At 37.8% G+C, this 27,129-nt stretch overlaps 1 protein-coding gene across 1 annotated transcript in view; it reads right to left on the bottom strand.

Annotated features, from left to right (window-relative positions):
* The window catches only part of SCARB2 (scavenger receptor class B member 2), a 67,665-nt gene that overhangs the window by 608 nt on the left and 39,928 nt on the right, over nucleotides 1-27,129 (bottom strand). Inside the window, exons 5-11 of the mRNA XM_017641294.3 lie at nucleotides 23,992-24,083; nucleotides 20,272-20,391; nucleotides 18,457-18,626; nucleotides 7,427-7,545; nucleotides 6,020-6,093; nucleotides 4,667-4,718; nucleotides 1,366-1,524 (exon numbers count right to left, since the gene is read on the bottom strand). Of these exons, the coding sequence (XP_017496783.3) occupies nucleotides 1,366-1,524; nucleotides 4,667-4,718; nucleotides 6,020-6,093; nucleotides 7,427-7,545; nucleotides 18,457-18,626; nucleotides 20,272-20,391; nucleotides 23,992-24,083 (786 nt within the window). The remainder of the gene's footprint in view (nucleotides 1-1,365; nucleotides 1,525-4,666; nucleotides 4,719-6,019; nucleotides 6,094-7,426; nucleotides 7,546-18,456; nucleotides 18,627-20,271; nucleotides 20,392-23,991; nucleotides 24,084-27,129) is intronic.

Raw genomic sequence — 27,129 nt, 5'->3', positions numbered from 1 at the left:
GTGGAAGAAACTGATAGGAAGAAGGCATAGTCCCATTCACCTCCCTTCTCCCAGCCTGCTGCTGCTTGCTCTTTAATAATCAGCTTTTACCTTCTTGAGGAGGCCAGACCCTGCCCCTGATTCCAGAGCAGTACCCTGCCCTGTGTTGACCCAGACACTGTACACAGATGTGGATAAGCCTCACCATACTCTATTGAATTTGACTCCTTCCTGCTTTGAAACCTACCAGAGGACAGTGTCTCAGAGGTAGTGAGTACTCAATAATTGTTTGCTTGTTGAATATGTGAAGGTAGTTAATTGTAGGAGCAATAGTAAATTTAAATGGGCTTTCACCTGTGCTTAAGAAACTCTCAGAGACTGTACATTAGGCTGGGAGATCCATAGGTAGGAATGGCAAAATAGTTGCCTCACACCTACTTCATGCTAATATGATAGGCATGACAGACATAATGGAAGAACATGGAAGACAGGAAAGTCTGAGCTATTATTCAGACGGTTTCAGCCTACTTTATTTACTAACTCACATTTGCCTCAGACACTTAGCTGAGGAGGCTAGGAGAAGAAAAAAAGACTGTTGGAAAAAGGGAAGCTGATAAGAGCTCAAGAAAGGCTCCTACAGGGAAGACGTGCTGACCCCTAGGTTGGCCTGCCAGTCACTTAGGGAGTCCAATCTAAGTCTGCTTATCCCACCCACTTGGGGTTTTTCCCATCCCTCCATGAAAGTGCATCTCTCCTGCACCAGTCATTTATTACACAGTGATGACTCAATGGCAGATATCTTCTGATGTATCGGGGATTCTTTCCAAGCAGGCTTCTGGCTGCCTTCCTCTGTAACCTTGGAACTATGTTATCATGGAACTAATGTTTGTTGAGTTCTTACTAAATGCTAACACTGAGCCAAGTGCTTTATGCTTACTATATCATCTAATCTTCAAGAGAAACTCCTAATGTAGGCTCTATTATTACACATTTTACAGATGAAGAAACCGAGGCACAGCTTCTAAGTTCCCATAGTTATTAATTGGCCAAACTGGGATTTGAACCCAGGCAGTCTGACACCAAAGCCCAGGTGCTTAGCTGTTATATACTCTTATTCTCCTTTCAGGTTATTTGTAAAGACATAAAGCTTACAGGGATTACATGCCTACCAGAGAGCCCCCTCAGTCTGGACAGTACCATTTCTTTGCCATACTTCCCCTGCTTCTCATTTGGTCCAGCAGTAATATAACCATGAAATCACTAAGCCCAGCATAAAACCTCAGAATCCACCCTAAGGAGCCAGCTGACAGCCCTTCAAGGAAGCACAGTTGAATTTCTCAGGTAGAGTTACCCACTAAGGGAGAAGTTCCTCCAGCCACTGCTCACCTCATCCATGGATCCCTGTCCTTTACATGCAAGCCAGGTGAAGATCAAACCAAAGAGCACACCCAGCGCCATGACAATGTATGGTATGTTGGTGATGATCAAAGTAGTGTTAATCACAGTCTTCAGTCGACCTGCAGTCTCTTTATCAATGAGAACACTCTGAAGGACAAGAAAATAGTATTCTCTTGATTACTAAATTACCAGGAGTATAAAGTTTTTTGCTGTATCTTTCTTCCAAATCATTAAACATAATTTGGGTATGTCCTTATGTTGGCAAACCAGAGATACTGAAAATCCATTTATAAATTGTTAACCAGAGGGGGCATTTATTCATTGACAGCTTCCCTTCCCTCCCAAAGACATGTTTTACTTTCAAAATTGGTTGGAAAAAAGAGGAGGAAAGTATTTAGAAATAATTGTGATACCATCTTTTGTTTAGTATCAGACATTTCCAACTCATCCTTCAAAACCCACGTCAGCATAAATTCCCACCAGAAGTTTGCTCTGGCCACCCCAGGCCTGGTAAAGACCCCGTTATTGTGCTTCCATCTCACTAAATCCTCCTTCACCGTCTACGCACTCTGTGTTTTGTCTACTTGTTGGTCTCCTCATGACTGTAGGGTCCCTGAGGGCAAGACTTTTATCTCAGTCATCTCAACAGTGGGGATAGCACCCTGCACACAAAAGGTGCTGAATTAATGTCGACTGATTGAATGAATGAATGAATGAATGAAACATTCCAAAAATGATATGTGGAAAGTATAATTTCCTCCCTGGTTACATCTCTAGTAATCAAAACCAGAGGTTTCAATGGAAAGTGTTTAGGGAAATCTTAAGGCTAACCAGAATTCCAGGGGGCAGAGAACCACGGATATGTTCTAGAATAACACTTTCTATATATGGAACAAAGGTATTATTCTCTGAAACTGTCATGGGTGAGGTATCTGGAGTGCGTACTTCCCTATGATGAGTCCCAAATGGGACTCTGGGCTTAATTCAGGCTAAACAGTGCAGATTCACCCTAACTTCAGCCTGGCGCAGAAGATGGGAGTTCTAGGGCTGGTTCTTCCAAGAACTGGTGAAGGCCTGTCAGAGTCTTCTCTGAAAAGAGGAGGTGGGGTAGTAGTCTCCAAGGTCACTTGGAGGGATAATGTTTTATTTTTCTAGAGTAGAGAAAAGTGAAGTTCTTTCTGGGAGGAATCAAAAACACAAGGTTTTATTCCCTCATTCCTTGGACTCAATCTAGTATTTAACAAAACAGCAAAGCAAAAGTTGGAGTGGAGGGGACTTTAATAGACCACAACTATGAACACAGACTGGCAGAACAGGGCCCTTCTTCATTTTCTAAAAGCCCTGCTTTCATGCCCTTCTCCACAAACAACAACAAGGATGACCCAGGAGCAACTGCAAATGGGTCCTATATATTGGCAAATAGGGTCTGCATTTCTCCCATGAAGCAATAAAAGCCTTGTTTGAGAACTATAATCACAAACCCTTCAAAAGTTTATAAAAGTAGCTACCAATATAAAGCCAAATGCAAAAGAGGATATAAAGTGTACCTACAGTAGAGTCTCAACTATGTAATATCAAAACCAGAAAAATAGGAAGAGGCAACATAAGCAGATGTCAACTGCACTGGTCTTGGAGGGACAGACTTATCAATGACACACTTTTAAAATATTTTTTCAAAAGTTTAAAGTGAGTTGTAATTGACATATAACATTAGCTTCAGGTGTATGGTGTAATGATTGATATTTATATAGTGATTTATTTTTAAATTTTAAAAAATTTCCGAAGAGTTTATAAAGGTACATGTTAGTTTTCCAAAGTATAAAACATTAAATTATTTTTACAAAGTTGCTATTGGAAAACATTTTACAACATATTGTTGAGTAAAATAAAGCAAAAACAATGTATCAGTCTGTACGGAAAATGGAGTCACTATTGCCAGGATGTTTGCCTGACCCACTGCACACACATTATGCTACCTCATGCTTACACAGCACTGTGGCCCTCCATGCAGGTGCATGCTTACATACTTGCTGGCAGTGAGCCACTATTGTCTATGCAGTTGTAAAAAGATGAGTGCCAGCTACTTTTGAGCAGATGTGATTCCAGTGCTCCACCTGCCACCAGGAGAATAAAACTTGGTCTGAGTCCTTGATCTAATGCTCTGTTGTCATTTTTCGGTCTCAGCGAATCCAGTGTGAACCTGCCAGGAGCTGAGCTCCTGTGCTACGCAGTCTAACTCAGGTTTTGTGAAAAGTGATCTTAATTTTCCCTTTTCTTGCTAGTCTGTCATTAAATTTCCTACAAAGAACACTATTTTTAGGGAAGAGAGAAAAATAATAAAAACTCTTAAAAAAAGGTGCTATTAACAACAGAAGCCCGACAATTGAGAATTTATTCTGGGGGGAAATACACTCTATTTTCCCTCTCAAAACTGGGTGGAAGAGAAAGGGAAACTGGAGATGGAACTAGAGTAAACATGGTATGTGATTCAGAAAAGAATTTCTCCAGGGTGTCTTAAATGGTGTGTGTTTTCTGAGCTTTCAGAATATGCTTTTATTTATAAAACTTCAATTTGTATCTAACGTTTAGGGATAAAAGTTCTGTGGGTACACTGTGACAGAAATATTTCTTCAGGGGAAGTCCTTTTATTTGAAAGAAGATAGAATCTGTGTCCTATAATTCATGATATAGGTTTGTTTACTACAAAGTAGGAAAATCTCTGCCTTGATGAAGGATATGACAACCATGTATCACTAAAATGAATGTGCATGTATTCCGGTTTATTTAATCATTTCTTTAACCACGTTCTACAAAATCTTCACGTAATGTTGCAAATCATTTCAATTTTACTCTTTTTCTCCCCCTCAACTAATGAATGGCAAACTGATTATATGTTATAAACTGGCAGAGTTTTGAAGATGGAAGGGAGGCAAAGAAAATTTTAATTGGACATCTAACTGTGTGTTAGCTACGTATTCTGTGTCAGTAGCATCTGCCATTGCTTCATTTACCTTTGCATTTTATTTCTTACATAACCAGCTTCACAGAAGGTAGTTTCACTCAAATGTTCCTTAGAAGGGAAATTTCTGTCATTTTCAAATCTAAGACACAGGTGGCTTCATGTAAACATATAAAAAGAAATTTTATGAGGACAACTAGGTTTTTAGAAACCACTCCTTCCCTGTTCTCACATCTTAAATTACATATAGCTACAATACTAGACATCATAATGGAAGTTTCCCAAGCTTCCAAAGATAAAACACACCCATGGTTCCCTCGCAGAACTTACCTCATTGAAATACATCACTGGGAAAACCAGGGTTCTGATGTTTCTTGTCTCACTACAAAGACAAAAGACAATAAGTCAAAACCACAATAAGATATCGCCTCACACCTGTTAGAATGGCTATTATCAAAAAGACAAGAAATAGCAAGTATTTGGGAGGATATGGAGAAAAGGGAACCCTTGTACACTGTTGTTGGGCATGTAAATTAGTGCAGCCACTATGGAAAACAGTATGGAGGTACCTCAAAAAATTAACAACAGAACTACTACATGATTGAGCAATTTCACTTTTGAGTATTTATCCAAAGAAAATAAAAGCACTAATTTGAAAAATTTGAAAAGATAGATGCACCCCATCTTCATTGTAGTATTATTTACAATAACCAAAATTAGGAAACATCCTAAGTGTCTGTCAATGGATGAATGGTAAAGAAAATGTGGCATACACGCACACACATACATGCACAATGGAATATTATTCAGCCATAAAAATGAATGAAGTCCTGCCACTTGTGACTCAAGGATGGACCCTGAGGGTATCAGGCTAAGTGAAATAAGTCAGGGAAGACAAATACTGTATGATTTTTACTTTACTTATAAAAAACAAAAGCTGCCCTCCAGAAGTCCCCCTAAAACAAACTCACAGATACAGAGAATAGATTGGTGGACACTAGAGGTGGGGCAGGAGAGAGCAGGCAAAATGGATGAGGGGGTCAAAAGGTATAAACTCCTAGTTTTAAAAAAAGTAAGTCACAAGGATGTAATGTGCAGCATGGGGTCTATAGTTAATACAGCTGACCTGTGAATGATGGATTTCAACAGTATGGGCTTGAATTCTAAAATTTTTTGGAAATTAGAGACAATTTGAAAAAACTTATGGATGACCCAGTTAGCCTAGAAATATTGAAAAAATTAAGAAAAAATTAGGTATGTCATGAATGCATGAAATATATGTAGATACTAGTTTATTTTGTCAATTAACCATAAAATACACATAGATCTATTCAAAAAGTTAAAATTTATCAAAATTTATGCACACACAGACTACATGGTACCATTTGTGTTGAGAAAAATGTAAACAATACATATAACATACAAAATATGTGTTAACTGACTATGTTATCAGTAAGGTTTCTGGTGAACTAGTAGATTATTAGTAGTTAAGGTTTGGGGGGAGTCAAAAGTTACATGTGGATTTTTGACTGCATGAGGAGTCAGTGTCCCTAGCCCCTGTGTTCAATCCTGAAGGGAAGAGAGGGGCAGACACAGTGGGGTGTATTCCTCCTGACATCAAACCCCCAGAAAGTCAATGTAGTAAAATTACCTATTGATGCTGTAGAAAGAAGCAAAACTTACATAAAGTCGTCTAATTTTTTGACATAAACATTGATTTGGATCCTCTTGGCTGCTCTTAGGATAACTCCAGTCAACTGCAAATCAGAGAAGGGGAAAAAACTAGATTTGTTAAAACCACAAACCTAATTTTTTTCAACAGGGCACCACTGCTGTGTGGTTCTGATAAACAGGGTGGTCACTGCCCTGCTTGATAGGAAAAGTGAGCAAGGGAGAACTCACCCCAGAACAGATGAGGACTTTCATATGCACAGGAGTTCTTGGGGCCCTTGTTAGAATGCTGATTCTGATTCAACAGGTCTGTGAAGAGACCTGGGGCTGGGCATCAGCTAACAAGCACCTAGGATCCTGCCATTCTGAATAGCAAGGCCCTAGAGGAAGGACCCTGTCAGGAGGGAGATGCAACAGATACCTATCAGGTCTGGCCATCCGGAGAGCTACGAGGAGGATGGCGGTCAGGGCCAGAGAATGTACCCACGTATGGTCAGGACCCAGCCAGGAGCCAGGAGAGGCAGCTGCGGTGGTTGCCTTCCTGCTGTGCGCCCTGCCTCTGCACTAAGGTTATGGGACCACACCTAGCCCTTGGGGACAAGCACTGGCCAAGAGGGAGGTTGATGAAAAGGAATTGACCAGAGGGCCAGGAGGGAAAAGGGAGAAAACCACACCTGGTCTTACTCACAAAAAGATAAGACTGTTGATTTCTCAGATACAAATGCAATGAATGTAGCTAAGAGTGAAGTACCCACAAACTGCTCTGCTAAAACAATGTTCCATGTGTTCAAAATCCCAAGAATGAAGGTATCTGACCTTTAATTCAGTTCCTACAGTGAGAAACTCTCATTGTGAAATGATATTCATATACTGCTGACATAGTTTTAGTTTTTCTCTTTGAATACAGGCTTAAAGTATTATACATCTGATGCTTTTTAAAGTAGTAATACAATAAATTCTCAAAAGTATCTGTAGAAAGAGGACTACCAAAAGTAAGTGACACTAATGCATATATTCAAATTCAACTAAAACACTCCTGGCAGTAGACAGAGGCATGTCTACAACCTTACTGATCTATGTCCCAGTGGGAGAAATGTATATGCGTTCAGGAATGCTGGCAACAGAGAACTGACCAGGTTACCTAAATCCAGTCTCACTTGTGTTCAGTGATGGAACTTTCACTGGTGATTTTTTTGTTAAAGCATATTTGCTGTTTTATTTCTGCATATTGGAGTCATAGAATTAAGCTTTCAAATTACAGGACTATGAGACCACATGTTCATGTGCACTGAGCTGAGTTTTCTTCACTTGAATATGCATATGAACGGAAGACAGTATTATTAAGAGTGCTCAGTGAACATGTGCAGAGAGACAGGATAAAATGTAGGCTGTTTTTACCAGGAGGACACTTATACTCACAGGATTGATGTCCACAAATGACTCATGATATTCTTTATTTGGATGCATGCCTTTTATGGCAGAAACAAATCTCTCATCTGCTTGGTAGAAGTGCGGGAAAGATATCACAATAGGCGCGCCTGCATTTTAAGGAAGACAGAAATGAATGATGCGGTTCAAGTCTAGCTAGCTGAATATAAGTTCCCAAACACACACCTGGTTCCTAAGGCAGGTGGAGGAGGAAAGCTATACAAAAGCAGACTTGGGGGAGTGAGACAGGCTAAAATTGCATTCTGTACCTCCTAGTCTGGATTTGGGATTTCTACTTCATTTTTCTGACATCTCAATTAGCCCCACATTATTTTATTCTACAATATTTATTCAAGTCTTGGGTAAATTATTAATTTTTCAACAAACATTTACTGAATCTATAAAATATAAATGCTTTATTCACATTAGTTTAATTAATGTTCCCAGCAACCCTATGAAATTAGAACTATTATCTTCATTTTGCATTTGAGAAAAGTGAGGATCAAAGAAGTTACAAAATTTACCCTAGGACATCCAGCTTCCAGGTGATAGGGGCAGAATTCAAATTGAGTGAGGGCTGTCTCATCTCAAAGCACTTGCTCCAACTACAAATCTGTACCAGTAAATGAACTTTTGGGGGACTTATTTTTCCGTTTTTTTGTTTTTATTGTTCTCCCTAAGGTAGGCTTTGTTCTCCTGCAAATGTGGATGCAGAATTTTTTACAACTTTGCCTGTCATGCTGCCCCCAGCCTCTGCCTAGATCAAGGTCTACCCACAGAGAGACTCTGGATTTTTCTTTTTCTTTGCCTTTGCTATTCACTGTAAGAAACAAGTTATGAAAGGAAACCTATCCTAGATTTTGCTGCTGAAAAGGAGAGAGGGACCCAATAATTACTGCCAGGGAAATATATTTTTGGGGAAATTAGCTTATTGGCAAACAATTTAGGTTCGCTTACATATCCACTAGCCATGGCTCAAGATACACATCACCTGTCAGATACAGAGCCATATTCCCTTCTTTGTTATCTACAGTGACCTTTAAAATATATTTTAAAGATGTACTGAGGCTTTCTGCAGCCAGGTCATGAGAGATACAGGTAGAACTAAACAAACCTGGGAAACTATGGCAAAATATGATTTGATAAATCATTCAATAAAAGCACTGGCGAGAGATCACAGGAAGACAGGGTATCTTAGAGGGACTGCTCTAGATGGGAGCGCTCCTAAAAAGAGCACAGAACAAAACACCCAACATATGAAGAATGGAGGAGGAGGAAAAAGAAGGGAAAAAAATAATCATCAGACTGTTTATAACAGCTCAATAAGCAAGTGAGGTCAGACAGCAAGGTAGTAAACAAGCTAACCTTGAACCTTTGGCAACCACAAATCTAAAGCCTGCAATAGCAAAAAGTACATATCTTTCAATAATCACCCTAAATGTAAATGGACTGAATGCACCAATCAAAAGACACAGAGTAATAGAATGGATAAAAAAAGCAAGACCCATCTATAGGCTGCTTACAAGAGACTCACCTCAAACCCAAAGACATGCACAGATTAAAAGTCAAGGGTTAGAGAAAGATATTTCATGCAAACAACAGAGAGAAAAAAGCAGGTGTTGCAATACTAGTATCAGACAAAATGGACCTCAAAATAAAGAAAGTAACAAGAGATAAAGAAGGATATTACATAATGATAAAGGGCTCAGTCCAACAAGAGGATATAACCATTATAAACATATATGCACCCAATACAGTAGCACCAATATATGTGAAACAAATACTAACAGAATTAAAAGAGGAAATAGAATGCAATGCATTCATTTTGGGAGACTTCAACACACCACTCACCAGAAAGGACAGATCCCACCAGAGAGAAAATAAGTAAGGACACAGAGGCACTGAACAACACGCTAGACAGATGGACCTAATAGACATCTATAGAACTCTACATCCAAAAGCAACAGGATACACATTCTTCTCAAGTGCACATGGAACATTCTCCAGAATAGACCACATACTAGGCCACAAAAAGAATCTCAGTAAATTCCAAAAGATTGAAATCCTACCAGCCAACTTTTCAGACTACAAAGATATAAAACTAGAAATAAATTGTACAAAGAAAGCAAAAAGGCTCACAAACACATGGAGGCTTAACAACATGCTCCTAAATAATCAATGGATCAATGACCAAATTAAAATGGAGATCCAGCAATATATGGAAACAAATGACAACAATAACACAAAGCCCCAACTTCTGTGGGACGCAGCAAAAGCAGTCTTAAGAGGAAAGTATATAGCAATCCAGGCATATTTAAAGAAGGAAGAACAATCACAAATGAATAGTCTAATGTCACAATTATCGAAATTGGAAAAAGAAGAACAAATGAGGCCTAAGGTCAGCAGATGGAGGGACATAATAAAGATCAGAGCAGAAATAAATAAAATTGAGAAGAATAAAACAATAGAAAAAAAATCAATGAAACCAAGAGCTGATTCTTTGAGAAAATAAACAAAATAGATAAGCCTCTAGCCAGACTTATTAAGAGAAAAAGAGAGTCAACACACATCAACAGAATCAGAAACGAGAAAGGAAAAATTACGACAGACCCCACAGATATACAAAGAATTTTTAGAGAATACTATGAAAACCTATATGCTAACAAGCTGGAAAACCTAGGAGAAATGGACAACTTCTTAGAAAAATACAACCTTCCAAGACTGACCCAGAAAGAAACAGAAAATCTAAACAGACCAATTACCAGCAATGAAATTGAATCAGTAATCAAAAAACTACCCAAGAACAAAACCCCCAGGCCAGATGGATTTACCTCAGAATTTTATCAAACATACAGAGAAGACATAACACCCATTCTCCTTAAAGTTTTCCAAAAAATAGAAGAGGAGGGAATACTCCCAAACTCATTCTATGAAGCCAACATCACCCTAATACCAAAACCAGGCAAAGACCCTACCAAAAAAGAAAACTACAGACCAATATCCCTGATGAACGTAGATGCAAAAATAATCAACAAAATATTAGCAAACCAAATTCAAAAATACATCAAAAGGATCATACACCATGACCAAGTGGGATTCATCCCAGGGATGCAAGGATGGTACAACATTAGAAAATCCATCAACATCATCCACCACGTCAACAAAAAGGACAAAAACCACATGATCATCTCCATAGATGCTGAAAAAGCATTCGACAAAATTCAACATCCATTCATGATAAAAACTCTCAACAAAATGGGTATAGAGGGCAAGTACCTCAACATAATAAAGGCCATATATGACAAACCCACAGCTAACATCATACTGAACAGCGAGACGCTGAAAGCTTTACCTCTGAGATGGGGAACAAGACAGGGATGCCCACTCTCCCCACTGTTATTCAACATGGTACTGGAGGTCTTAGCCATGGCAATCAGACAAAACAAAGAAATACAAGGAATCCAGATTGGTAAAGAAGTCAAACTGTCACTATTTGCAGATGACATGATATTGTACATAAAAACTCCTAAAGACTCCACTGTGAAACTACTAGAACTAATATCGGAATTCAGCAAAGTTGCAGGATAAAAATTAACACACAGAAATCTGTGGCTTTCCTATACACTAACAATGAACTAATAGACAAATCAGGAAAACAATTCCATTCACAATAGCATCAAAAAGAATAAAATACCTAGGAATAAACCTAACCAAGGAAGTGAAAGACCTATACCCTGAAAACTACAAGACACTCTTAAGAGAAATTAAAGAGGTCACTAACAAATGGAAACTCATCCCTGGCTAGGAAGAATTAATATCGTCAAAATGGCCATCCTGCCCAAAGCAACATACAGATTTGATGCAATCCCTATCAAATTACCAACAGCATTCTTCAATGAACTGGAACAAATAGTTCAAAAATTCATTAGGAACCGTCAAAGACCCCGAATAGCCAAAGCAATCCTGAGAAGGAAGATTGAAGTGGGGGGGGGATCTCACTCCCCAACTTCAAGCTCTACTACAAAGCCACAGTAATCAAGACAATTGGATACCGGCACAAGAACAGAGCCACAGACCAGTGGAACAGAATAGAAACTCCAGATATTAACACAAACATATATGGCCAATTAATATTTGATAAAGGAGCCATGGACATACAATGGGGAAATGACAGTCTCTTCAACAGATGGTGCTGGCAAAACTGGACAGCTACATGTAAGAGAATGAAACTGGATCACTGTCTAACCCCATACACAAAAGTAAACTAAAAATGGATCAAAGACCTGAATGTAAGTCATGAAACCATAAAACTCTTAGAAAAAAACATAGCCAAAACTCTCATGGACATAAACATGAGTGACTTCTTCATAAACATATCTCCCCGGGCAAGGAAAACAAAGGCAAAAATGAACAAGTGGGACTATATCAAGCTAAAAAGCTTCTGTACAGCAAAGGACACCATCAATAGAACAAAAAGGTATCCTACAGTATGGAAGAATATATTCATAAACGACAGATCCGATAAAGGATTGACATCCAAAATATATAAGAAGCTCACACGCCTCAACAAACAAAAAGCAAATAATCCAATTAAAAAATGGGCAGAGGAGCTGAATAGACAGTTTTCTAAAGAAGAAATCCAGATGGCCAACAGGCACATGAAAAGATGCTCCACATCGCTAGTCATCAGAGAAATGCAAATTAAAACCACAATGAGATATCACTTCACACCAGTAAGGATCGCCATCATCAAAAAGACAAACAACAAATGTTGGCGAGGTTGTGGAGGAAGGGGAACCCTCCTACACTGCTGGTGGGAATGTAAACTAGTTCAACCATTGTGGAAAGCAGTATGGAGGTTCCTCAGAATGCTCAAAATAGAAATACCATTTGACCCAGGAATTCCACTTCTAGGAATTTACCCTAAGAATGCAGCACTCCAGTTTGAAAAAGACTGATGCACCCATATGTTTATTGCTGCACTGTTTACGATAGCCAAGATATGGAAGCAACCTAAATGTCCATCAGTAGATGAATGGATAAAGAAGATGTGGTACATATACACAATGGAATATTACGCAGCCATAAGAAAAACACAGATCCTACCATTCGCAACAACATGGATGGAGCTAGAGGGTATTATGCTCAGTGAAATAAGCCAAGCGGAGAAGGACAAGTACAAAATGATTTCACTCATATGTGGAGTATAAGAACAAAGGAAAACTGAAGGAACAAAACAGCAGCAGAATCGCAGAACGCAAGAATGAACTAATAGTTACCAAAGGGAAAAGGACTGGGGATGATGGGTGGGAAGGGAGGGATAAGGGCGGAGAAAAAGAAAGGGGGCATTACGATTAGCATGTATAGTGCATGGAGGACATGGGGAGGGCTGCGCAACACAGAGAAGACAAGTAGGGATTTTACAGCATCTTACTACACAGATGGACAGTGACTGTGAAGGGGTATGTGGGGGGGACTTGGTGAAGGGGGGAACCTAGTAAACATAATGTTCTTTCTGTAATTGTAGATTAATGATACCAAAATAAAAAATAAAAAGGAAAAAAAAAAAGATTTACTGAGGACTTAATAAGGGCCATTGTCCTGAGTGCTTTACATACATTATCTTTAACCTTCAGACAACCTCCCAAGGAAGTTATAATGATCTATTTTATGCATGAGAAAACTGATGACTGGAGCCATCCTTAATCAACTTGGCCAATTTGTTAACAAATAGAATAATAGGTCTGCCCAACTCTAACTTCTCAGTCCACATCTGGGGATACGTAAGAGGCAAGGGGAAAAAGATTGCAGCACGAGGTTTGATTACTGCAAAACAGAATCCTTCTGTTGATTCTGATTATCGACTTCTTAAGGAAGCAGAATGTTAACAAACAATAAGAAAAATATGTCCACATTTGTGCCTTGAGTCAGAGGCACATGAGCCAAGGGAACCGGGCAGTATTTCAGGGCTACTCACTTGGTAAGAAAGCAGGAAAAGTCAGAAGCAGGAACCTGTTCCTATGCCCTTTGGTCTTACCTCCAGGTACAGAGTCCATGTTCCCTGGCACAGTAGTTCCCAAATACCTAGGCACCATTTTCATGAGAATCACCTGGAATTCATGTTTAAAATATTCTAGGGCCAAGTTTGTGAGTCCCATAACATTTTTAATGATTTTCCCAATAATTCTGATGCAAGGCCAGGTTTGGGAGCTACTGACCCATCAGACAAGGGTAGGGAGGTATATTGCTGACCTCAGACTTACACTGAAAGGACATTTTCAAACCAGTTAGATAAGGGGGAAAAAGTTAGTACATCACTTTATTCAGGAGTAAAGAAAAAATTTAATCAAGAGAGGGGCATTACAAAGTTTCTCAAGAGAAACTTTAAGGGTGCACTGTAGCCTAAGAGGAGTCGCAGTACCCATATGGGAGCACTCTAAATTCCTATAGGGTTCCATCAGAGACAGGACTTTATAAAATCACTTTCCCTCTCTGGGCCCTGGTCACAATTAGAAAAAGAGGCCACTGGATGTCTATCTAACAAGGCTACTGTGAATAACTATGCGACATATGACTGTTAAAATTAGTCTTCAAGATGAAGAAAATGCTTTTGTCTGCTTGAGTCCTGCAGAGTAGGATTCAAACCCAGATCTGTCTGACTCCAGAACACTCACTCATCCCACTACCCCAAATGTTCCTCTGGGGAATCTAAAATGCTTTTAGATAATAATCTGGTGAGTTTAATTTTTCAGTTCACATCTGGGAATACATAATAAGTAAGAGGAAAAGGACTATAGCATGAGGTTTGACTACTGCAAAGTGGAATCTTCTGATAATTCTGCCTCATTCATGAAAAGCAGTGGCTCACTCATGATAAAGAGTGCTCCGACATTGAGAAATACTGGGAAATTTGTGGTCAGGGTATAAAACTGTGTAGAATCTTTACCAAGATATGTACTTTTTTTATTATGAAGTTCTCCACTTTCTCTCCTAGCATTGTTTTGACCATGAAATTAGTTAATGCTTTACATCTATTAATGATGTAATCCATTTAGAACCATGACTAGCTAAACAGCGACCAGTGTAAACATGAGTCATTATTACTATTAAGACCTCTAAACTACTGCCCAGAAAAAAACACAGGAAAAAGCTTTGTACAAATGAAGAGAGCAAGAAGAAAAGAAAGGAATTGAGGAACTACAAACAACCAGAAAATAATGAATAAAATGGCAATAAGTACATGCCTAGGAATAACTACCATGAATGTAAATGGACTGAATGTACTAATCAAAAGACAGAATGGTTGAATAAATAAAAAACCAAGACCCATCTACATGCTCCCAATGACAGACTTACTTCAGACATAAAGACACAGACTGAAAGTGAAGGAATGGAAAAAGATGTTCCATGCGAGTGGAAACCAAAAGAAAGCTGGATAGCTATACTTACATCATAAAAAATAGACTTTAAAACAAAGACTAACAAGAGACAAAAAAAGGGCATTATATATACATACAGGGGTCAACCCAACAAGAGGATGTAACATTTGTAAGTATTTATGCACCCAACACAGGAGCATCTAAATATATACAGCAGATATTAACAGACCTAAAGGGAGAAATAGACAGCAAAACTATAGTCGTAGGGGACTTTTATATCCCACTTACATCAATAAAGATCATCCAGACAGAAAATCAATACGGAAACATTGGCCTTAAATGACACATTAGATCGTATGGACTTAACAAATATGTATGGAACATTCTGTCCAAAAGCAGTGGAATATACATTCTTCCAAGTGCACAAGGAACATTCTTTAGGATAGATCATATGTTAGGCCACAAAACAAGTCTTAATAAATTTAAAAAGATTGAAATCATAACAAGCATTTTTTTCCTGACTATAATGAAACTAGAAATTAATTAAAAGAAGGAAAAAATGAAGCCCAAAGTTAGTAGAAGAAAGGAAATAACAAAGATCAGAGTGAAAACAAATGAAATGGAGACTAAAAAGACAATAGAAAAGATCAGTGAAACTACCAGTTGGTCCTTTGAAAGGATAAACAAAATGACAAACCTTTAGCTTGACTCACCAAGAAAAACAGAGGGCTCAAATAAATAAAATCAGAAATGAAAGAGAAGTTACAACCAACACCACAGATAAAGAAAGGATTATAAGAAACTACTATAAACAAACTGGACAACCTAGAAGAAATGTATTCCTAGAAACATGTAACCTTCCAAGACTGAATCATGAAGAAATAGAAAATCTGATTGGACCAATTACTAATAAGGAGATTGAGTCAGTAATCCAAAACCTCCTAACAAACACAATCCCAGAACTAGATGGCTTCACTGGTGAATTCCACCAGTCAAAGAAGAATTAATACCAATCCTCAAACTCTCCCAAAAAACTGAAAAGGAGGGAACACTTTCAAAGCATTCCAAAGTAAAGGATAAAAATCAAATGATCATTTCAATAGATGCAGAAATAGTATTTGACAAAATTCAACACCCATTCTGATAAAAACTCTCAACCAAGTGGGTAGAGAGGAGCATACTCAACATAATAAAGGCCATATATGACAAGACCACAGCTAACATCATACTTGACAGTGAAAAGCTGAAGCTTCACCTCTAAAATGAGAAACAAGACAAGGATGTCCATTCTCACTGCTTTTATTTGACAGAGTATTGAAGACCTAGATAGAGCAATTAGACAAGAAAAAGAAGCAAAAGGCATCCAAACTGGAAAAGAAGTAAAGCTGTCACTATCTGCAGGTGACACATTATATATACAGAAAACCCTAAAGATTCCACCAGAAAACTGTTAGAAATAATAAACTAATACAGTCGATTTGTAAGATACAAAAGCAATATACAAAAATCAGTTGTTTCTATATACTAATAAACTATCAGAGAAATTAAGAAAATCCTATTTACAATAGTACCAAAAAGAATAAAATACTTGGGAATAAATTTAACCAAGGTGGTTAAAGACCTGTACACTGAACACTATAAAACATTGATGAAAGAAATTGAAGACACAAATAAATGGAAATAGATTCCATGCTCATGGATTGGAAGAATTAATGTTATTAAAATATCTATACTATCAAAAATAATCTAAAGATTCAATGTAACCCCTAAAAAGATTCCAATGGTATTTTTCACAGAAACAGAACAAACAATCCTAAAATTTGTGTGGAAACAAAAGACCCCAAATAGCCAAAGAATCTTGAGAAAGAAGAAGAAAAGTGAAGAAAGCTGGAAGCATCATGCAACCTGACTTCAAACTATATTACAAAGCTATAGGAATTAAAACAGTAAGGTATTGGCAGAAAACAGATTCACAGATCAATGGAGCAGAATAGAATGCCCAGAAATAAACTCATGCATATATGGCCAGTTAATTTACAACAAAAGAGCCAAGACTGTATAATGAGGAATGGACAGTCTCTTCAACATATGGTACTGGGGAAAACTGGATAGCCACATGCAAAAGAATGAAACTCCTTCTTATACCATACACAAAAATTAACTCAAAATGGATTAAAGACTTAAACGTAAGACCTGAGAACATTAGCCTCCTAGTAGAAAACACAGTAAGATCCTTGACATCAGTCTTTACAAAGAGTGTTGGATCTGATTCCAAAAGCAAAGGCAACAAAAGCAAAAATAAGTGGGACTCCATCAGACGAAAAAGTTTCTGCACAGCAAATGACATCATCCACAAAATGAAAAGGCAACTTACTGAATGGGAGAAAATTATTTGCAAATCATATATCTGATAAAAAGCTAATATCAAAAATACGTAAAGAACTTACATAACTCAGTAGCAACTGCCCCAGCAAAAAAAACACTAAATACTCTGATTAAAAAATAGGCATAAGGTCCAAAAGACATTTTTCCAAAGAGGTCATACAGATGGTGAACAGGTACATGAAAAAGATGTTCAACATCACTAATCATTAGGGAAATACAAATCAAAACCACAAGGAGGTATCACCTCACACCTCTTAGAATGGTTAATATCAAAAAGATAAGAAATAACAAATACTGGGAGGATATGATTTAAAAAGGGGCCCCTTATGCACTGGTGAGAAGATAAATTGGTGCAGCCACTACGGAAAACAGTATATGGAGTTTTTCCAAAAATTTAAAAATAGAATTACCATATGATCCAGCAATTCTTGGGTATTTATCCAAAGAAAACAAAAACACAAATTTGAAAAGATACATGCACCCCTATGTTCACTGCAACATTATTTTCAACAGCTGAGATATGGAAACAACCTGTGTCCATTGACGGATGAATGGATAAATGGACATGGACACACACACACACACACACACACACACACACAGAAATGCTATTCAGCAATAAAAAGGAATGAAATCTTGCTATTTGTGATGATATGGATGAACCTTGAGGGAGTTATGCTGAGTGAAATAAGTCAGACAAAATAAGATAAATGCCTATGATCTCACTTATATGAGGAATTAAAAATAACAAAACAACAAACCATGCAAGAGCAAATCAATGGTTGCCAGAGGCAGGAAGGTTGAGTTAGGCAAAATGGGAGAAGGTGATCTTAAGACTGAAACCTCCAGTTATAAAATAAACAAATCCTGGATATGTAATGTATAGCATGTTGACTGCAGTTAATAACACTGTATTGCATACTTGAAATTTGCCAAAAGAGTAGATCTCAAAAATCCTCATTATAAGAAAAAAAAATTTTTTAACTATGTATGGTGATGGACAGTAATTAGACTTACTGTGGTATACTTTGCAGTATATACCAATATTGAATCATTGTGTTGTACACTTGAAGCTAATATGTTATATGTCAATTATACCCCAATTTTTTAAAAAGCCAATGATTTTTCAGACATTCTATAGCCATATACAAAACATTCCTGAAAAGTCAGAACTGTTCTTTCACTTGGGCAGATAACATTCTTTGCTGAAGAGCAACCATTCTGCCTCTTATAATCATTTCCCCTCTGAGCTCTTACCATTCTTGCAGGTGCTGATATTCAAAACTCCTGAGCCCAGGCAGTTTCCTTTAGGTATACAAAAGCCAGCATTTTCTGAGGTATTGGCTAGTATTTCTTTAGGCACTTCATAGCGAAAGGCAGGCAGTCCCTCTACACTGTCAAAGTCACTGAAAGTTATATACACGGACCTGGTAGGAAGTAAGAATAAAAAGTCAGTGTGGGCTCTAGTCAGTGTAATCTGCCCCAAATCATAGTTAGCAACAGTTCTCAGATACAACATGGCTAAAGCTTACTGGGTAAAGGGAAAATGAAGATGCCAAAAAAAGCTTGAAAGGCACTCAACCTACTCAGTGTTTAATACAGTAGAAGATGAATTGTAATGAAAGATATTTAAGAGGTACCAACTGTGGTTATATTCAAACAAGGCCAAGAAAAAGAAAATATAATGTGTGTAGAAAATTAAGATGATGACACTAAGAACGAAGACTCACTGGAAGAGAAAGAAGAGCCATCTAGGCCGGTGAGGGTGAAGCAGAAGCAAAGGAAGGGAAGCGGGGGTGAAGCACAGGCAAAGCAAGGCAGAAAAGGGGGCAAAGGGCTTGGCCTGGCAGATTCCTAAGGACCTGAAAGTGCCCCATTAGACAGATACTTGATGAGATACGTACTTTGATACCCATTTCCCCCAAATAAAGAAGTTACGATATATTGCCTTACTTGTTTATTTCAATGGAGTGTGACATAATTCTACCTTTAGTCTTTACTGAGTTTCAGACAGTGGCCCACCCTGGCAGCCCTATACCAAGCACCCTTATTTCTGCCTAGCAGCTGAGTAACAGACACAGCACCTTCACATACATTGTCTTAGCTGATCCTCCAGCCCTTCATTTGAAAGTGGAGGGGAATTGCTTTCTGGGCCTCACTTTTCATCTTTGAACCAGAGGTGGGTTTTGTCTCTTGAAGGACTGTGAATGACATGGAAGTTGCCTTCCATTCACATCCCACTGGTAGAGCATTTTTTTAATGAACTATTTAAGCCAAACAGAAAAATAGAGAAAACATTACAATAAATACCTTTTATAACAAATACCACTCAGATAAATGAAAAAATATAGCATGGATACCACTGAAGCTGTCTGTATTAGACTCCTGGGTGTATCCTTCTCTGCGTTCCTAGAGGCACCCACTATCCCAGTTTGGGGTTTATTATTGCCATGCAGGTCTTTATATGTTTCCGCATGTGCATATTCATAAGACTCATAAGAATGGGTGGCACTGTTTCGCTATTTTTAAATGTTATGTTAAGAGTATATCATATTGTTTCTGTAATTTGCTTCTTCATTCAACTTTACATTATTGATTGATTACACTAATGCACATAGCTCTGGTTCTTGTATTTTAAGTCCTATATGATACTCCATCATATGAATACACCACAATTTACTTAAACTGTCCTTTTAATAGGCACTTAGATTGCTTCTAATTTTTCACTATTACAAACAATGTCGCAGTGAAATTTTCTGTATATACCACAAGACTTTTTCAGGCCAGGAATCTACACAGAAGAAAAGTGCAGCATTACAGAGTTTGCATGTCTTTGGCTTTATGAAACACTGCCAAACGGCCCTTCAAAAGTGTCAGGGCCAGTATTCAAACCAAACCAAGGCAGCCAGGCTCCAGAGTGCATGCTGAAATGTAAAGACGTTACATTGTCTTGCAATATGCCTTCAGCATTCATCACTGATTAAACATAAATATCCATGCCCAATGAGTGTAGCTACTTATATTCCTCACATTTTTGGTGGTATTGCAAAGAATTTATTTTAAAGTTCTTACCTGCAAAAATCAGATGGGAAAATATAAAGGACTTCGTCTTTGCTTATTAATGGGTGAAAAGAATCTCCATCTGTTCCATTAATCATATTGCACCTGTCTGTTGTCCACCAGTCAAGTGACCTGTAATTGATAAGTACAAGGAAAAGTCAAGATGACTGAATTTGATTGTAGATTTTTTTAAATAGTCAGGACTTTTAAGACTTAAATGGGAACTGGCTATACACAGAATCTTACTCACATGCAGACACAAGGCTGATACTGGTTAGGGGTTGGATTCAGAGCGGGGAAAGTGGGTACCTGATCCCTGGATCAATTCTGATAGAGGCAATAGCCAAAAATCCCTCTTTCATTCCTGCAAAAAGAGTACCCTAGACAGAGGTTTAGAAATAACCTCTACTAAATAGTAATTTTCTTAAAGCAGAGATCAAATTTATCATTAACAATAGCCTTGTTCAGAGCCAGCCTGCTGATCAACGAGCTCTGGATAGTTCTCTGTTCCAAAATTAACAGAGGACCTCTCCTGTATCACAAGAAAGCAATAATATCAAATCAACTTCATACTTAACTAAAAAAAAGCAGTTGAGATAGTGGGGTTTTTTTAAAAATCAATTTTAAAAATAATGGTACACAATGCAAAAAAAAAAAAAAGAAAGAATGGGCAATGGATAGTAATCCTGCTGACTTCTGGTCATGATGGCACTCCAAGTTTATGAATTGAATCCTCTCTGAAGTAAAAATACGGAACATTCATTGACAATAATACAAGAAGAGAACATTTAGAAGGTCTACACTATTCTCAACACCAACATACATCTCCTTAGACAGTGAAAAGATGATAAATGCAGTGATGAGCCAGGCTAAAGCTATTGGCCCACACAATTGCAGATCTGGAACAAGAAGAACTGAGCTCCTGAGGTTAATAAGCATTAAACATGGTCCACCAAGCACTTGAAATCAGGGACTAGCAGGCATGGGCCAAAGAAAGTAGCTTCCACCTGCTGTCTAGAGTAAGACATGTATGAATTATGTGTCAGGGGAGGCACGGAGCCCCAGACACGGCCTCACGAACAGATTCTGAGTCATGATGCCTGCTAACTCTTTGGCTGAGTCTGTGATGACCCCCAGGGATGTGGGGGAGGAGGCCTACCCATGTATACTTGTTTTCAACTGGGGGCTCCAGGTGGGCTACATGGAGGCAGCTGCAAAACTGCTACACAGGGAGGGCTACAAGGACAGACACACAGACACAGATATAATAGACTCACTTCCCAACTAAAATAATTCTGGAACTTTACATTTTTTTTTTAATGAAAGAAACTATGCTAAGAGACAGGCAACAAAATCAACAATGAGAAGATGAATTTACTTTTTTAGAAGAAGTGAAAATAATTGAACAATTTGGCAACATTTTATATAAAATGTTTAGTATCTTCAAAGAGACAAATGAAAGAATAACATCCTTAGAAATGGCTGGTATATTATTTTTAAAAATACAGGGGAAAGAATCAGACAAGACTAGAGTGATCCAAAAAAGGAGTAACAGAAATCTTGGGAATTACAACAGTTTCTGAAAGAAAAAATATATATAAAACTCTAGACTACATGTAATGGAGAGAGAATTGGTTAAATGGAAGATGGTCCTAAGGAATTTACACAAATGTAAGCTCAGAAAAATTAAAAATTAAAGGACTAAGATACAGAGAGTAGAGAAAGAGGCTTCAATAAATGTTGAACAGCTTTCTGTGGGGTGTGGGAGGAGTTGAGAATAGAGAAAATAATAGAGAAGCAGTAAATTAAAGGATAATGGCTAAAGTTTTCCAAAATGTAAGAAAAATATCAGGCCTTGCATTGAAAGTATACCCCAAGGGCCAAATAGGATAAGTCAAAATAAATTCAATTCTGGATATATTGTAGTAAAACTGCCAAAGGCCAAGGAAAAAGACATTGAAAATCAACGGAGTAATATATTCATAATTTTGAGCTGTCAACTCAGAATTCTATACCCAAATAAATAATTTTAAACTGAGTGAAATGTAGATATTTTGAAATGTGTGAAACCTAGGAAAATTTGCCACCCACAGTCATTACTGAAAGAACTACTAAAGCAGGGTTTCTTGACCAATTAACATTTGAGCCTGATGATTCTCTGTGGGGGTGTGTTGTGTACAGGCATCCCTGGTCTCTGCCCAGTAGGCTCCAGCATACACCCGCCCCCACCCCTGCAGCCATGACGAGCAGAGATGTGCCCAGACGAAGCCAATGTCTCCTGGGTGTGCAGCACTGCCTCTGGGTGAGAAGCCCTATACCAAGGGATTATCTCCAGAAGAAGGAAACCACACCTAATAAGGGGGAAAATTAGTAGAATAAGTTGATACACTTAGGAAGTATCTAACGATAGAAACAATGAACTTTTTACTTCATTTGCTTGTAATTTGCTTGTAAGCGATAGAAACAAGGAACTTTGGCTTCCTGAGAAGGTAACACAAGCTGTCGACAAGAATAGTACGGAAGATGTGTGTGTGTATGTGTGTATGTTAAGAAATGGCTAAAGTTTTTGTCTTGTTCAGAAGGAGAAGAGACAGCTTTTCAATTTTGGTTAGGAAAATATTGTTAAACATAAATCATAAAAATCTTAGGATAGAATAGACGCAAACTAGAAAAAAGTCCAAATATATTAAGCAATATATCATTATACCATAAAGACATCAGTATTATAATATGTACAGAAGAAGATCAAAATCTCCTATCAAAAGTCTGGAAAGAAAGTAACAGATTGTATTTAAAACAAAATCCAGCTATATCCTGTTTACAAGCAAATTTCCCCTGTGCCCAGTGCCCCAATCATCCAACTCCCCCTCCAGAGGGTGTTAACAGTTTCTTATATATTCTTTCAGGCTCTTATATATTTTGGTGTAGGGGGTGCACATATGCACATGTATGCACCAGTATACGTTTATGTACATGGATACAAGGGCTTCTTAAAATTTAAATCGATTTTTCATTTACTTGAGATTTACAGAGAAGTTGTGAAGATAGTACAGAGAGCTCCCCTCTCTTCTACATCAGTTTAAAATATGCAAAGCCTAAGAAAGTTTACCAAGCTTAGAAGTAAATTTAATGCTCAAGAACAGAACTTCTGTTACGTCAGAGACTGAAGACTTTCTCTCCAAGGTTTCCAATTTTCCTGACTTAAAACAAAATTATCTTGTCTTAAATGTAGCTTTATTGCAAGCTGCCCCAGCTCCTTTAGTAGTTTATTTAAGTTATATTGAAATAAAATTTTTTGAAATATTTTGAAATGCTGTAATACTGAACTCAAATGTACTTCATCTTTAGGGAAAAATACCACCAAAATCCAGAGTCACTATACTATGTTAAAAAGAGAACCTCTTCCCTCCCCAGAAAACAAGTAGTGGTTTGCAAAGTATTTGTCCTGCAGTTGCACAATTTTTCAATGACTAAGTGGAATTGTGACATTTTTTCTGGCTTGTAATTCATGCCTATCCATGATAAATCCACAAATCACTAGTACTTACTTTGTAAAGTGCACTGCCCCAATCTTGACTCACTAAACAGTAATTATAAAGACAGTTTACATATTTATAGATTTTTCATCCAAAAAATGAGGGTGCTAAAGTTTTTTTGAAATATTGCATAAATGGACATTCAGTTTAGATGAAATTTTAAAAAATAATTACACTGTTAAATCATTAGACTTACGTTTTTCCATTCCATTCCACAATCTTTGAAAAGTTAAGGTAATTGTCTTTTCCAGTCAGAAAAACATAGTCTCCATCATCAGTCCCATTTCTCTGAAAATAAGTGAATATGGATCATTTAAATAACTGTGATGGTTAATTTTCTGTGTCAGCTTGGCTAGGCTACGGTGCTCAGTTTGGTCCAACACTAGTCTAAATGTTGCTGTATTTTTCAGATGTGATTAACATTTGCAACCAGTTGACTTTAAGTAAAAGAGATTACCACTGATAATGTGGGTGAGGCTCCTCCAATCAGTTGAAAGCTTTAAAAACAAAATCTGAGGTTTCCTGGAGAAAAAAGAATTCTCAAGGCTGCAACACAAAAATTCTGCCTGAGTTTCCAGCCTGCCAGCCTGTTCTATGGATTTCAGATTTGTCAGCTCCCACAACTGCATAAACCGATTCCTTAAAAGATAGATACAGATAGGTATCTCCCACTGATTCCGTTTCTCTGGAGAACCCTAACTGGTATGATGACAAATTTAATCTTCATGAAACTGACCTAGTGGGCCTAACTGCTACATGAAACTGCACCAGAGCTAGGAGATAGAGTGACCATTTTGCTAAACACGGTATTAACCATATTATTACTTTTATGGTGTTAAAAAGGATGAGGTTAATTAAATAACAGACAAAGGATCTGGAGAGACATTTCTCCAAAGAAAATATTCAAATGGCCAATGAGTATATGAAAAGATGCTTACCATCATTATCCATTAGGGAAATGCAAATCAAAAACCACAAACACACAACAGGATGGCAATTAAAAAAAGGAAGATTCACAAGCTTAGATGAGGATGTGGAGAAACTGGGGTCTCCGTAAAAAAAAATGGTGCTGCCGCTATGGGAAATGGTTTGGCAGTTCCTCAAGAAGTTAAACACAGAATGACCATATCACCCAGAATTCCACTATTTACATACCCAAGAGAATTCCACTCCAAGGCATATATTCAATGTTCATACAAAATCCTGTACATAAATGTTCACAGCAGCATTAATAGCCAAAAAGTACAAACAACCCAAATATCCATCAACTGATGAATGGACAAAGTGCAATATATCCACACTATGGAATATTACTCAGCCATAAAAAGGAATGAAGTGTGGATACATGCTACAACATGGATGAGTTTTTGGTTTCCTGAACAAAAGAAGCCTGACGCAAAGGCCATATATTGTATCATTCCACTTATATGAATGTCCATAATGTAAGAATTCCAATTTGCATATGAATGTCATCTGTCAGAGGTGGCCCCAAATCAGAGGTGGTACCTTGTGGCTCCCATCTGTATAGCGGGCATGTTGAGTTTATTTTATTTTTTGCATAACAAAGTTGAACTCTGTTCCTGAGTGCCCTTCCTCTCTGGCTCTGAGGAAGCTCCACACACAGAATGCCAGCTCCTGCCCTCCAGCACCCCCAAGGGCAGGAGAGAGGCTGGGTAGGGAGAGGCTTTACTTAGGTTTTGTTGCAAGCAAAAAGCATAACCTTTTCTCTTTATAAAAGCAAAAAGAGGAAACCAAAACAGCTATCAACCTCTGAACAACAACAAAAAACATCCTATGGATTCACAGGCAGAGGTAGAGAGACAGACAGTAGATTAGGAGTTGCCAGGGGCTGGTGGGAGTGGGGAATGGAAGTGACTGCTAGTATGTATGTGAGTGTTTGGAGGAAGATGGTGAAAATGTTCTAGAATTAGATAGTGGTGGTAGTTGCTCAGCCTTGCGAATATGCTAAAAACCACTAAATTGTACACTTAAAAATAGTGGGTATTATGGTAAGTGAATTGTATCTCAATAATAAAAAATAAGAAAGCATAAGTCCAGGGCCAAGACCCAACTACACAGTAGCTGTACTAGAAGCAAGTGTTATTAATGGAGTCCCATTTTCAATTAAGTTTTCTTCAGTAGTATGTTCTAAGTTACACCTTTTAAGGGCACACACACTCTGGACATTCTTATAAATTCTTTATCTAGGAATGGTACTAGGAAATAGCACAGGTTCTAGCTCCTCTATAATGATAAAATAGTAAGAGCTAATAATTATTGAGTGTTTATAACATTCCTGGCACTGGTGTAACATTTTTGTATGCATTATCTCATGAAAACCTCACAACCAACACCTAAGATAGTGTGGTAGACAGAATGACATCCCCCCGAAATATGTCCACATCCTGATCCCCAGAACCTGTGAATATGCTACCCTACACAGCAAAAGGGACTTTGCAGATGTGATTAAGTTAAGGATCTTGAGATGAGGAGATTCTCCTTGATTATCTGTGTAGGCCCAATGAAGTCTCCTAAAATGAATGTGTTGCATTCTATTTCCCCCTCTAATTCTGTTAGTATTTGTTTCACATATGTAGGTGCTCCTATGTTGGGTGCACAGATATTTATAATGATTGTATCTTCTTGTTGGACTGAACCCTTTATCAGTATGTAATATCCTTCTTTGTCTTTTGTTACTTTCTTTGTTCTGAAATCTATTTTGTCTGATACAAGCACTACAACACTTGCTTTTTTCTCCCTATTTGCATGAAATATCTGTTTTCATCCCTTCACTTTTAGTCTGTGTATGTTTTTGGGTCTGAAATGAGTCTTTTGTAGGCAGCAATATAGATGCGTCTTGTTCCCTTATTCATTCTACCACTCTACGTCTTTTGATTGGTGCATTCAGTCCATATACATTTAAGGTGATCATTGATAAATATGGACTTATTACCATTTTATTAATAGTTTTCTAGCTGTTTTTATAGTTCCTCTCTGTTCCTTTCTTCCTCTCTTATATTCTTCTCTTGTTATTGATGGTTTTCTTTAGTGTTTCTTTAGTGATTGGATTTCTCTTTTAAAAAAATTTTTTGTGTGTATCTATTGTAGGCATCTGGGCCCAGTGAAATCACAAAGGCTCTTACAAAGAGGAAGGGAGGAGGGCCAGAGTCAGAATAGTACACATGATGAAAGCACAGGTGATAGGGACAGACAGAGACTGAAGATTCCACTGTTGGCTGTGAAGATGATGGAACGGGCCACAAGCCAGAAAAATGAGGGCTACTTCTAGAAGCTACAAAAGTTAAGGAAATGGATTCTCTCCTAAAGTCTCCAG

This window comes from Manis javanica, chromosome 5 (genome assembly GCF_040802235.1).
Source record: "Manis javanica isolate MJ-LG chromosome 5, MJ_LKY, whole genome shotgun sequence".
NCBI lineage: Eukaryota > Metazoa > Chordata > Mammalia > Pholidota > Manidae > Manis > Manis javanica.
The sequence above is the reverse complement of the archived record's forward strand: the minus strand, read 5'-3'. Positions and strand labels throughout refer to the sequence as shown.